The 14,442-nt window shown below is 45.1% G+C and overlaps 1 protein-coding gene across 1 annotated transcript in view; it reads left to right on the top strand.

Annotated features, from left to right (window-relative positions):
- Positions 1-14,442, top strand: part of GALNT2 (polypeptide N-acetylgalactosaminyltransferase 2) — a 179,133-nt gene that overhangs the window by 86,081 nt on the left and 78,610 nt on the right. Inside the window, exon 2 of the mRNA XM_068981629.1 lies at positions 9,472-9,565. Within this exon, the coding sequence (XP_068837730.1) occupies positions 9,472-9,565 (94 nt within the window). The remainder of the gene's footprint in view (positions 1-9,471; positions 9,566-14,442) is intronic.

Below are 14,442 nucleotides of genomic sequence, written 5' to 3'. Positions count from 1 at the left end.
TGGGCATTTGTGTGTTCCTGTGGGGTGGTTGTCCATGAATGATACCCAGAGAGTCGGTGCCCACATGCTCACTGCCAGGAATTTCTGACTCGGTGATGATTTGTGATTGTAGAAGGGGGAAAAATTAATTACAAATTTTCCATTTAAGTTTCTAACCCTGGGTTCCTTTGGAGTCCTTCACATAACGTTTTCCCCTGCAGACGCTCTTCAAAACAGACCCAAGATTTGGAGTCCATGGAGGGTCTCACTCATCCCTCCCTGGAGCCAGTTCTGACTCAGGTGGCTCCCTGGAACTGAGCGGACCGGGACCCCTGGGGCGAGGACCAGTGTTGGGGATGAAGTGCGGGCTGGCGACACCTACTGGTTACAAGGTGGTGTTGCAGCCAGTCCTACGCGCCCTCATCCACCTGGGAGCCCAAGCAAGTGGGGAAGCAGCTTTGCCTCTAGAGCGTTGAGCCTGAGGTTGGGTGCCGCAATGGGGGAGGTGTCCTGGAGGCGGTGAGCATGCAGAAGGGTGGTGGCGTGGTGTGGCTCCTGGAGGTGGAGGGGAGCGCGGAGTGATCTGAGGCCGCTGAGGGTGTCCCTGCTTCTCCCTGCAGTGCCGCTTGGTGCTGGCCGGGCAGTTGCTTGTGTAGCTTCTCTCCTGCCACTTTTTTCCTCATCTGTTGGGAGTTATTTTTTAACATTAAAAAAAATTGACTTATACGTAAGTAATGGGGGAACATCTTTCTAAAACCCACTTTTTTTTTTTTTTTTTGTAAAAAGCCACTTTTGAGTGAAGTTTGCTGCTTCAGCTAATGTTAAGAATACCAGAACAGAAAGAGGAGCCGCAGTTAAGGAGGGCTGTGTGCAGACTCCTAACAGGAGAAGCCGTTTGTTCCTCTGCTTACAGAAGAAAGAGGTGGACTCAGCCCACGTGAAAAGGAATGAGGCCGCAAATGTCAGGCACTCAGCTCACCTGTGGGCTCTGCTCCATTATCCACTCCGTGGATATTTAGGACCTGGCCCAGGAGCTGTCTTGCGTCATAAACTCCTTCGGGGTATAAGGAATGTTAATAGTCCTGCTTGTGTTCCCTCTGCCCTGGGCCACCTGCTGCTTTGGCTGGGGGGAGGGGATTGATTGCTCTTGGAAGAGGATTGTGGTGTAAAATAGATCGCTCCTAGATGTGTGTCTCGTTACAAAATTGGCTTTAAAATCAGGAAATGCTGACTCACACCTTAGTTCCCTGAAGGATGTGGAGAGGTCTTAACATTACCATTTAAAATGGACAGATGCCCTAGAAATACATGACTGATAAATACAGGAGTGTTTAATGTGATTATTTTCCTTTCATGTAGGTGTAAGATCTATGCCCACACTTTATCTTTAGAGCAATTTTTTTTATTTTTATTTTTAATTTTAAAATCTTTAATTCTTACATGTGTTCCCAAACATGAACCCCCCTCCCACCTCCCTCCACATAACATCTCTGTGGGTCATCCCCATGCACCAGCCCCTAGAGCAATTTTAGATTTACAGAAAAAATAGGAACATAGTACAGAGTTCCCATGCCAGCTATAACCAGTTTCCCTTATTATTAAAGAGCCAGTATTGATGATGTTATTATTAAGTACTTTATTCAGATTTCCTGAGTTTCTCCTTAATGTCCTCTTTCTGTTTCAACAGCCTGTCCAGGTACCGGTTTCATTTAGTCGTCGTGTCTCCTTAGGCTCCTCTGGGCTGTAGTGGTTCCCTGCCTTCCTTCTTTTGATGACTTTGACAGTTTTGAGGAGGCCTGGTCAGAGATTTTGTAGAATATCCCTCATTTGGGGCTTGTCTGATGTTTTTCTCATGATTAAGCTGAAGTTACATGTTTAAGGGGGGTTCCCTGGTAGCTCAGTGGTAAAGAATCCACCTGCCGATGCAGGAAACGAGGGTTCAATCCCTGGGTCAGGAAGATTCCCCTGCGGGAGGAAATGGTGACCCACTCCACTGTTCTTGCCTGGGAAATCCCATGAGATAGAGGAGCCTGGTGGGCTATATAGTTCGTGGGGTCGCAAAAGAGTCGGACGTGACTTAGCGGCTAAACAACATCAACCACAGGTTTGGGAGTATAACATACGAGATAACATATGAATAACATACGAACAGGACTTCCCTGGTGGCTCAGACCGTAAAGCGTCTGTGTACAATGCGGGAGACCCGGGTTCGAGCCCTGGGTTGGGAAGACCCCTGGAGAAGGAAATAGCAATCCACTCGAGGACTCTTGCCTGGAAAATCCCATGGACAGAGGAGCCTGGTAGGCTACAGCCCATGGGGTCGCAAAGAGCCGGACACGACTGAGCGACTTCACTTCACTTCACTTCATATTTTGGCAAATCCAAGAATGAGCTCGTTATGGGCAGAAAGGAGGAAGCTTAGTGGTTGGAGTAGGATAATTAAAAGAGGAGTAAAGGCTGGGTCTTCATAGTGGAAGGAGGAGGTTAAATGTTGTCAGCGAACATGGACTCAGAGTTTAAATGACGTAACAATTCGCTGGGGCCCTGCCAGTTATGTCATTTCAGGGGCGTGGATAGAGGTGTTTCCATGCTGCATATTGGGTCTGAGGTAGAAAGTGTAGATACATTTCCTTGTATCAGTGCCTTCCTCATCCTCTGGTGAGAAGGCCTGACTGTGCCCTGCACCACCTGGTGGGCCGCCACCTGAACAGTTAGAGGACTCTGCAGTTACGCTGTGATCAGTTTGGAGGGAGAGTTCTGGGTGTAGGGATCTAGGTCTTCAACAGAAAACTACATCCACTCTTTAAAATTTGCTTTCAAGCAAACCACTTAGCAGTTTTCTGTTCTTAGCTTGGCAGTGTGCTCTTAAGAAATGGGCTATGGAAATAGAACATCTTTTTAACACATCTGGTAACCTGGCTTTTTTTCCCCCCAAACTAGAATGTTGTTCCTGGTGGTGGCAATTACTGAACAGTCATTAAATAACAGTGAAAAGTAGACATTTGATGAGAAAAGATTCAAGAAGTCCTTCAGGTGGTATTTTTGGTAACTTGATCTGCCTCTGAGCATATGGGCTAGTCAGCTGAAGGAATTTAATGGTGACAAAATGTATTTCAGTAAGCAGGGAGTGAAAACAACCTGTTTATTTCCTTTTTACCTCCCCAGTGATATTTTTACCTGTGCTAACAATGTTGCATTAGGCATTTAAACTTTATGAAGGCAGCCTTTGATGGTCTAGCCATATATGTTTATTCTTTGTTGTGTGGTCTTACATGTGTAGGCATGTTTGTTTTGGTGGTGGTTCATAATTCACACGTGTTACGGTGGGGAGAATAGTCTCTGTGTTGGGTGGTGGTGAGGAGGTCAGCGTGTGGTCGAGTGGCAGTTCGCTGCACAGCCTCACACATGCGGGTAGCCGCTGGGGTGCTGCAGCGCTGCGTCAGTCTGTGGGACGTGGCCTCGTCTGTGCCTGCCTCTGCTCAGAAGGGGTCTGGGCCCCCCTCTTGGGTGTGGATTGAACTGCTGACTCAGCTCTCCTGGATGACCAGGAGCTGCGACCCGCATGCGATTCCTGGGCTGGGCCTGGGGTCCCCTCTCCCCGCCCAGCTCACTCACTGGAAGCAGCCCTGGGCCCCACAGCCCCGGCTGCCGTGTTGGTGCTGCCGTGGTGGTTCGTGAGAGGCTGGGCCAGAAGCAGACAGACCCTTGGCCTTCTGACGGTGTGTGAGGTATTAAGTGTTTTTCTTCCAAGTTACTAAGTTTTGAGGGGATCTGTTTGGCAGCAACTGGTAACAATGAGAAGTCACCCAACCCTTCTGGCTGTCCCCTCACCTGGGACATGAGGGCTGACCTGGTGCCCTGAGCGAGGTGGTGGCTGTCTGCTGAGCCTCAGGGGTCGCCTGACTGGCTGTGCCCCGACGCCGATCGGATGGTTGCTTCCCACCTCTGTCCAAGCCCCCCTCCCGGCTCCCTCTTGGCCCAGCCCCCCACCACCAAGACTGACGCTTTGTCTCAGGCAAACACCAAGCCCACATTTTATTTATTTCCTCTTATTTTGAAACAGAGACAGATCACATTGGAAATATAGTGCAGAAAGTTATTTTAATAACTAAGCCTATTTACCCTTAATTTTCATAACTATTCAACAAACCAACCTGTTAGATTTACTGTTTCTGAAACTAATGTCATTTTGTTAAAAGTCGTTGCTCCTTCATCTGCTTAGAAATAGGATGGGTTTTGGCTGCCATGCTCTTTAATTATGGTAGATAAATAGACGTTTTTCAGTTATTTATTTTCATTTGATCTCACTCATGGCCTGAGTTAATTCCACTTGTGTTTCAGGGAATAGACTGCTTCTGCTGTATGCATTTGTAAGAGTAATGTGTACCTTGAGCTTTCGGACTGAAAACTAACCAAATTCAAGTATCTAATAGTAATAACTACCTGCCAGGTAAGTCAGTGAGGAGGGCAGGATTTGGTGTTGCAGTATCTGGCCAAATGCCATCTGAAAAGGGAGAGAGTCTCAGTGCCCTGGTCAAGGCATTCTGCATCTTTCTGGGGCTGCATGTGAGTGTATCCAAGGCTTCATCCAAACGATAAAGTCATGTGGGGCCAGTGGCATCCCCTCAGTCTGGGCAGCAGAGAATCCTAGTCCTTGGGTCACGTTTCCTGACAGAATGTAGCTTTCATTTTGAACCGCCAAGCCCGCCTGGTGTGCATGTGTCTGCAGCATCCTCCGTGTGTGGGTGAGTCATTACGCAGTCAGTGTCAGCACCCCTCTTCGGGCAGGAGGAGCACAGCAGAGATGGAGCTGCATCCTGGGAAGTAAAAGCAGACATATGGGTCAGATCACAGGCTTTGGATTCTCTGCAACTTTTGACCCAGCCAGCATCAAACCACACCATTACTCCACTAACCTGAGCAGTTTTTGCTTGTCACTGAAAAGAGGATCTGTCTGTCCGTGTGTCATTTTCTCTTAACACAGAGAAAACAGATCGCTGGTGTTGCATCCTGGATGCCGGCAGGGACTGGGTGAAGGAGCCACTCTGTATGATCATATTCCGCGCGTCTCTACTTTTAAACAGAGCCTCCACTGATGTGTGTATGTCTTACGATACATGTGAATGTATGAGGGGGATGGTGGTAGTGAAAAGTTTCCTCTGCAAAGTGAGCAAAGCCAGTAAAATTAATCTGAGTAAATAGAGTGAGGATTTTTTTCAATTGCATGTATTATTGAGCAGTTACCCCAAGACCACCACCTTGCTGGGTGCTATGGGTACAAAAGCAATGTGCCAGAGACCACCCCCATCCTCTGCCTTGAAGGGACCTGTGTTGCCTTTAGATGTTGATCCTTAGTGGATTATAGGCAGGACACGTGATCAAGTGCTCATACCTGGGTCTGTTCCCTGGGACTCCCAGGGGCCCTCCAGTGCCTTAGCCCCACATCCCCATCTTCGAGAAGGCAGGCTTGTTACTCAGACCCCACCACCAGCAAAGCAAAGCCGTGACCAGCACCCAGGGCTCCGGCTCCCAGGCCAGGCCCCAGCTCTGCACGCCATGTGTCTGGCCTGTCCCTGGCACTCCAGCCTCTCCTGCCACCCCGGACCATCGCTTCCTCCCATCTTCTTTCCGCTTGTGGTGTCTCGGGGTAACCCAGCATCTCCAGGACAGACTCCTCTTCCTTCCTGGTGCCACCCCTGCCCTACCCTGATGACTTCCCCATGTGTCTCGTGGATGACTGTCCCCTGGGCCACTTCCTTCCCACCTGCGGCCCCCCAGCAGTACCCCCACCCCAGCCGCCACACCTTCCGGCCTCCTGGCCCGTCTCCTGCCCCCTCCAATTCCTCCCTCACCACAGCCAGAGTGACATTTCCACAACACAGGTCCCAAATCTCCTCCCTGTCATTCTGTTTCCTCGTTTTCCTTGTGGGGTCTGGTCTGGACTCTGCTGAGGGGCAGCGGCCCCAGGCATGGGTCACGATGTCCCAGGGTGGGTGTCACCTGCACCCTCGTGCTGTGTGTGCTAAGTCGCTTCAGTCATGTCCAACTCTTTGCGAGCCCATAGACTGTAGCCCACCAGGCTTCTCTGTCCATGGGACTCTCCAGGCAAGAGTACTGGAGTGGGTTGCCCTCAGCCCTTCCCAAATGTCTAGCAACAACATGGGGTGGACATGTTGACAAGCCATGAATGGGCAGACCTACAGTAGACAGTTGTGTGGGCATCATCTCAGCCAGCGGGTCTGATGGGCCAGCCTGACCTAGAGGAATTTACAGGGCCCTGTCATGTCCTGAGGGGAATAGGAAATGCACGGTTTTTCTCTAGTTTTGACTGTTGTGGTGGTAGAGGGGAGCTGTCTTCTCTCAGGGTGGGGCACGGGGAGGTTTGAGACTCTGAGCTCTGGGCTACACTCCAGCCTTGCAATGTGCTCTGACTCCATGATGGGTGCCTCAGCCTTCCCATCAGTAGAATGAGACAGTGCTAGCATTGTAAGGAGGATGGACACGTGGGCAGGGTCTAGGGTGGGGTTCAGCCCCTAGCAAGGGCCCTGTGAGTGTTAGCGGCCGAAGTGTCCCTCCTCCCTTCCCCTCTCCCTCCTCTTTGTCCCCTCCTCCCCCTCCCCACCTTCCTCCCCCTCGCCACCCTCCTCTAGGACGGGGTAGTCTATGTGGTGATTTGCACTCTTTGACTTTGAGTGCAGGACTAAACCGGAGAAGGCAATGGCACCCCACTCCAGTACTCTTGCCTCGAAAATCCCATGGACGGAGGGGCCTGGTGGGCCACCGTCTGTGGGGTCGCACAGAGTCGGACACGACTGAAGCAGCTTAGCAGCAGCAGCAGCAGAACTGAACAGTCCTTTGTGGATGACTCCCTAGAAATGTATTCTTGGATTTTTGTGATACTGTGAGAATCAGGCTCTTGTATCTTGGTTCCAACTGGGCCCTGGCCGGCCATCCCCATCCTGCCTGCTGAAGGGCCGACTTGAGCTGCTTGCCTGCTGTATAACCTGGACAGTTTGCTTAAGCTCTCTGATCTTTGGTGTCCCTGTTGTTGGATAGGACTAATACAATGGCAGGCTTGTTGCCAGGATGAAAAAGTATCCTCGTGCAGTGTCTAGTGCGTAGGTGTTCATCACGGTGCTTAGCATCCCGTCACCTGCTGGGACTTTGCGGTGCCTCGTTATGTAGTTGGCCCTCATCTTTGGCCTCAGTTCTATGGTGGGCTCGGTTCGTTGCCACACAGCCGGGGTGGGGCGGGGAAGCGTAGAGACAGGTCAGGGAGTTTTACATACGGACTGGTCAGTCTTGTTTGTGTGAAGAAGACGACGTTTATTTTCTAAGAAAACATTGATGGTTGACTTACAAATGTTGATTTGGTGCACATTACAGCCTGGTGGCCCCACCAGCAGCAATTCGCTTTTTGTTGTTGTTTACTTTTGATTTTATTCAAGTACAAGGTTAAATGGTGTGATTGGTTAGCCAGTGTGTGTAGTAGGCGAGATGCCTGTGGGAAAAAGTTATTAGCCACAAAATGTTACCAGCAAGCTACAAAACAAAAATTAATAAAGCTTAATTAATTAAAAGTCTGCACAGTGTGATTCTGGTAGCTTCATTACTTGCTGGATTTAGTATTCACCTGTCTCCTTATATTGTGAAGGCAGAGAGAGGTCAGATTCTCTCTCTCCCTGGCAGTTGCCAAGATTGTCTTGAAATCTTTGCCAATAGTAAATTTGAAGTTTATTTATAACCAAGTAATCTCAAAAGTCAAATTACAAATATCCTTCAAAAATTTTTTTGCAGCAAAAAGTATTTAAATGGAGTACATGCTGTGCATGCTAGATTGCTTCAGTCGTGTCCGACTCTTTGAGACCCTATGGACTGTAGCCTGCCAGGCTCCTCTGTCACATGGGATTCTCCAGGCAAGAGCACTAGAGTGGATTGCCATGCTCTCCTCCAGGGGGTCTTCCTGTCCTGAGGATCAGTCCCCCGCTTAGTCTCTTACGTCTCTTGCGTTGGTAGGCACATTCTTCACCACTAGCGCCACCTGGGAAGCCCAGATGGGGTCCAGATGCATTTTAATTCATTCGTTACAGTGTGGGCTGAAGTGAAGTGAAAGTCACTCAGTCGTGTCCGACTCTTTGAGACCCAAGGACTATACAGTCTTTGGAACTCCCCAGGCCAGAATACTGGAGTGCTTAGCCTTTCCCTTCTCCAGGGGATCTTCCCAACCCAGGGATTGAACCCAGGTTTTCCGCATTGCAGGCGGATTCTTTACCAGCTGAGCCACAAGGGAAGCTAGGGTCTTCAAAAGTCATAGCACTTGGAGGCCTGAGAAGGCCTTGTGATAAGTTGGTGGGACGTTCCTCCCACGATCCCTCCCTTGCTGGGATAAACCAGCTTCATTTCACCTCAGAAGGAACTGAAGGACAAGCTGGCCTCCAGAGGAGGAGGCTTAGGCCCAATTCCTCTAACTGTTCTACCTCTTGAGTAAAAAGGCAGCTTACTGGCAGCCAGTTGCATTTAGGAAACACATCTGATTTGGCGCAGCCCCTGAGAACTTCTCTTTCTGCAGACCTCACTTGTCATTGTTTAGAGCCAAAACGTGTCTAGCGGTCACACAGCCCTTGCTGGCTGGAGGAATGCTGGCTGGATAAATCCAAGCAAGACTGGCTGGGTTTCCCCTGCGGGAGACGGCGTCCTCGTAGCATCTGCTGGGGAAATGGCCAGTGGATGATGCTTGGCCCACAGACGTCTGTCTGTGTGGGAGGATTACGAGCCATGGGATATTGCTGATTTGAGGGTGTATACAGAAACCTTTCTTATGGTATTCACAGAAATCAGGTCCCAAGTGGCTGAAAAATATATTTAGCTCTGTGGTCAGGAGGTTGCTATTTAGTTTGATTAATATTGATAGATTAAATTGTTTGCGCAGATGAGTTGAATAAATTCTGCCAGAGCGTCTATCATCTGGTTTTACATTAAGCCCTTAATTTGTAGCCTTGTTAGCCAGAAGGAAAGCTCGGCCATCCTTTCCCCTCCCTCCACTATTATTCAGTAGAATTACAGAAATCATTTAACAACCTCTGAGCCTGGTTCAGTTGCCTGAGGGAGACTCTGGTCCTATAGTACCCTTAAGCTGTAGAAGGCATCCTGAGAGTGACCCTGAGTTTAATGGCTTTGATTTAGCCACTATTGAATTCTCTTATTTAATCTAGTTTCTCTTGTCTCCCTTCTCCACCCTCCCCAAGTCTCCAGAGTATTTCTTTCCGTAAGTAAGTGTTATACATAGAAAATGGAGAAAGAAAAGCAGGTCCCACACTTCCATCCTTGGGTCTCCACCACTGAGCAGGTCTGGAGTGCAATCCTATAGATGGGAGGTGTCACCTTGCTGTGTCCCCAGCATCCACTTGCCTAGAAAGATTCAGTTTATTGACCTGATGAATGGAAGTGTGCTCCAGGAACCTGTCAACTCATTTGCTATCTTTTCTCTCCCAGGAGGACTGGAATGACATTGACCCAGTTAAAAAGAAAGACCTGCATCACAGCAACGGGGATGAGAAAGCACACAGCATGGAGACCCTCCCTCCAGGTACTGCAGCTGCCTCCGGGCCAGGCCAGCCTTGGGCTGCTGGTGGGGGCGGGGCGGGGTGGGGGGCGGACCTGTCTTGTCCCCTGTGAATGAGCTGGATGCGGCATTTGGAGCAAGTCTCCTGTCGGGTGGAGAATGGATTTCATGAGGCAGTGGAGACACTACCCTAGAGCAGCCTTCCTTCAAGCCCCAAGTGCCTTGTGAAATGACTTTACTGGGAGGTGATCAAAATTTCTTGAAAGGAAAAATAGAATTAAAAAAATACAGGATGGTATGTATCAGTTCACTGATTTTTTTTTTTTAATAAACTTTATTTTTTAAAGAGCAGTTTAAGTTCTCAGCAAAACTGAGCAGAGTGTACAGAGGTTTCCATATACTCCTCGCCCCCATACTCTCCCACTGTCAACATCCCCCACCCTCCAGATGGGACAGTTGTTACAATCAATGAACCAAGAGTGATACATTAGAATCACCCAACGTCCGTAGTCATGTTAGGACTTCCTGATGGTATTCTGTATTCAGTGACATGCGTGTTCCACTGCAGGATCACGTGGGGTAGTTCACTGTCCTAACAGTCCTCTCTGCTCTGCCTAGTCATCCTTCCTTCCCCCAGCCCCTGGCAACCACTGACCCTTTTACTGTCTCCATGACTTTTGCCTTTTCCAGAATGTCATAGTTGGAATCAAATAGTAGGTAGCCTTTTCGCATTGCCTTCTTTCACTTAGTATCATGCATTGAGCGCTTATCTATGTCTTTTCATGGCTTGATAACCCTTCTGTTTTTATTGTGAATAGTATTCTGTTGTCTAGATATATCAATCTATTTATCCGTTCAGCTAGCAAGGACATTCAGAAAGACATTGTGGTTGCTTCCAAGTTTGGCAGTTATGAATAAAGCTGCTGTAAACATCTGTGTTCAATTTTGTGTGTGTGGGCATAAGTTTTCAATTCATTTGGGGAAATACAAGGATCATATGGCAGGAATACACTTATAAGAAACTGCCAAACTGTCTTCCAAAGTGTCTGTACCGTTTTGCACTCCCACCAGCAGTGAATGAGAGTTCCTGTTATTCCACATCCTCACCAGCAGTTGGTATTGTCCCGGGTTTTCAATCTGGCCCTTCTAATAGGTTGGAAGTGATAGCTTATTGGCAGGCGGGTTCTTTAGCACTAGAGCCACCGTATGTTTGTCACAGGTACAGCTTCGTTGCGGAAATGTCTGTTTAGGTCTTCTTCCCACATTGTAACTGGGCTGTTCATTTTCTTATTGTTAACTTTTAAGAGTTCTCTGTGTCTTTTGGATAATTGTCCTTTGTTGGATATATAACACGCAAACACTTTCTCTGTCTGTGGCTTGGCTTCTTCTTCTCTTGACAGTGTCTTTCTCAGAGCAGAAAGTCTTAAGTTAATGAAGTTTAGCTTTATCAGTTCCTTCATAGAGTATACCTTCAATATAACTAAAAAGTCATTGCCATGTTCAAGGTTACCTAGATTTTTTTCCCTGTGTTATCTTCTAGGATTTTTATTATTTTGTGTTCCATATTTAGGCCTGTGATCCATTTTGAGTTAATTTTTGAGAAGAGTTTAACGTTGTAGGGTCTCTGCCTAGATTTTTATTCCTTTCATACGGATATCCAGTTGTTCCAGTATTAGTTATTGAATAGGCCATCATTGTTTTGTTGTTGCCTTTATTCCTTTGTCAAAAATCAGTGGACTGTATTTATGTGGGTCTGTTCCTGGGCTGTCTTCTCTGTTCCAAAGATCTATCTGTTTATTCTTTCCAATACTACTTTCCCTTTAGATTTAATCTTGAAGTTGGGTAATGTTAGTCTTCCGATTTTGTTCTTTCCCTTTAATCCTGTGTTGGGCTTTCTGGTTTTTTGTTTTGCCTTTTCATATAAACTTTGGAATTAGTTTGTTAATACTCACGAAATAACTTGCTGGGATTTTGATTTGGTTTGTGTTGAGTCTGCAGATCAAGTTAGTAAGAATTGACATTTTGACAATATTGAGTCTTCCAGTCCATGAACATGGAGTATCTGTCCATTCATTTAGTTCTTTAAAAATTTTTTTCATTAGAGTTTTTTGGTTTTGGTCATATAAATTTTTGTGTCTATTTTGTTAAACTTGTATCAAAGTATCTCTGTTTTGAGGGTGCTAATGTAAATGGTATTGTGCTTTTAATTTTAAATTCTGCTTGTTCATTTACTATAGGAAAGCAATTGACTTTTGTGTAGTTATTGTATATCTTGCAATTATAGCAAGGATTGTTGTAATTACTTAACAGTTCCAGGGATTTTTCTGGTTGATTCTTTCGGTTTTTCTATATAGACAATCATGTCACCTGCAAACAAAAACAGTTTTATTTCTTCCTTCTCAGTCTGTATTATATCTTTTGTTCTGTTTTCTTGTCTTACTGCATTAGCTGGGACTTCTAGTGTGATATTAAAAGGGAGTAATGAGAGAAGACATTCTTGCCCTGTTCCTGATCTTAGAAGGAAAGCTTTTAGTTTCTCACTGTTAAATATGATGTTAGATGAAGGTTTTTTTAGATGTTCTTTATCAAGTTGAGGAAGTTTCCCCTCTGTTCTTAGTTTGCTGAAAATTTTTATCATGAACAAGTGTTGAATTTGATCATATGCTTTTTCTGCATTTGTAACTATGATCATGGGATTTTCCTTCTTTAACTTCTTAGTGTGGTAGATTACATTAACTGATTTTCATATATTGAACTAGACTTGCATACCTGAGATAAATCATATTTGGTCATTGTGTACAGTTCTTTTTTACACATTGTTGGATTCAACTTGCCAGTATTTTGTTGAGGATTTTGGCATTTATATTCACAAGAAGTATTCGTTTAAAAAATTTTTTCCTTGTAATGTCTTTGTCTGGTTTTGTTATTAGGGTTAACACTGGCCTCATAAAATGAAGTAGGAAGTATTCACTCTGCTTCTATTTCTGGAAGAGACTGTAGAGAATTAGTATCATTTCTTCCTTAAATGTTTGGCAGAATTCACCAATGAATGCAGCTGGGTCTAGTGCCATTTGTTATAGGAGGTTAGTAACTATTGATTCAATTTTTAAGATAGATATAGGCCTGTTGAAATTGCCTATTTTTTCTTGTCTTAGTTTTGGAGATTGTGTCTTTCAAGAAATTGGCCCATTCATCTAGGTTATCAAATTTGCAGGCATAGAGGTGTTCATAGTATTCCTTTATTCTCCTTTTAATGTCCACAGGATCTGTATACTGATGTACCCTCTTTCATTTCTGACATTCTAACTTGTGTCTTCTCTTATCTGTTCATAGGTAGCCTGACTAGAGGATTATTGATTTTATTGCTCTTTTCAAAGAACCAGTTTTTAGAATTCTTTCTCATTTCTTAGCTTTGTAATTTTTATTATTTATTTTCTTTTGTTTACTTAGGATTTATTCTACTTTTCTAGTTTTCTGAGGTAGAAGCTTAGATGATTAATGTCAAATCTTTCTTGTTTTCCATATTGTATTCAATGCTGTCATTTTCTTGTCATGCACTGATTTCACTGCATTACACAAATTTTGGTAAGTTGTATTTTCATTCTTATTTGATTCGGAATATTTTTTTAATTTCACTAAGATTTGTTCTGTGACCTGTGTATTCTGTTCCTCCTTGCAGGTTTCTTAGTTTTTGTATCATGTGTTTTAATGCTCTTGTTAGGCACATGTACATTAAGGATTATTCTGTCATCTTGGCAGGTTGACGCCTTTATCATTCTGTATTTCCCTTCTTTATTCCTGGTAACTTTTCTTGGTGTGAAGTTTGTTCTGTTTGAGCTAATACAGCTCCTCCTGCCATCTTTTGATTAGTATTGGAACGGTATATTTTTTTCATCCCTTTACTTTTCATCTATATGTGTCTTTATATTTAAAGTAGATTTCTTGTACACAGCATGTAGGTAGTTGGAGCTTGTTTTTTTAATCCATCCTGACAGTGTGTCTTTTAATTGGTGTGTTTGGATCATGACAATGTAAAGTAATTATTACACAGCTGTGTCAGTGTCTGCCGTGTTTGTTATTCTTGTCTGTTCCTTGCTCTTGTTCTTTGTTCTGCGTCTTCCACTCTTTGTCTGCCTTTTGTAGTTTTAATTAAACATTTTATGATTCCACTTTCTCGCTTTTTTACATTTTATTATAGATAATCCAAGTCTAATTTCAGACAACAATAACCTGCTTCACAGCACAGGTATCTAACAGCAGACTGTTACGAATCTCTCCCCCCATTCTTTGTATCATTACTGTCATTCATTTCACACATGTCAGCCATATACATAAATGCATATATAAGCATACAGAATCAAATATATGATAACAATTATTATTTTTGAGCAAATGTATCTGTTAGATCAATTAAGAAGAAGAGAAGAAAAATTAAAGTTGTAATTTTACCTTCAATTATTCCTTCTCTGATGCTCTTCCTTTCTTTATGGTGATCCGCATTTCTGACATAAATCATTTTCCTTCTCTCTGAAGAGCTTCTGCTAACAATTCATGCAAGGCAGGTCTACTGGCAACATATTCCCTCAGTTTTTGTGATTTGAGAAAGTCTTTATTTCCCCTTCACTTTTGGAGATTTCACAGGGTTCAGAATTCTAGGTTGATGATTTTTTTTCTCTCAACCCTTTAAATAGTACATTGCACTCTCTTCTTACTTGCACGGTTTCTGAGGAGAGTTCAGTCAGTTCAGTCGCTCAGTCATGTCCGACTCTGCGACCCCATGAATCGCAGCACGCCAGGCCTCCCTGTCCATCACCAACTCCTGGAGTTCACTCAGACTCACGTCCATCGAGTCATTTTTCTGAGGTATTCATTTTTTCTGAGGACAAGTTGGATGTAATTCA

This window comes from Capricornis sumatraensis, chromosome 10, assembly GCF_032405125.1.
Source record: "Capricornis sumatraensis isolate serow.1 chromosome 10, serow.2, whole genome shotgun sequence".
NCBI lineage: Eukaryota > Metazoa > Chordata > Mammalia > Artiodactyla > Bovidae > Capricornis > Capricornis sumatraensis.
This window is presented reverse-complemented; position numbering and strand designations above follow the sequence as displayed.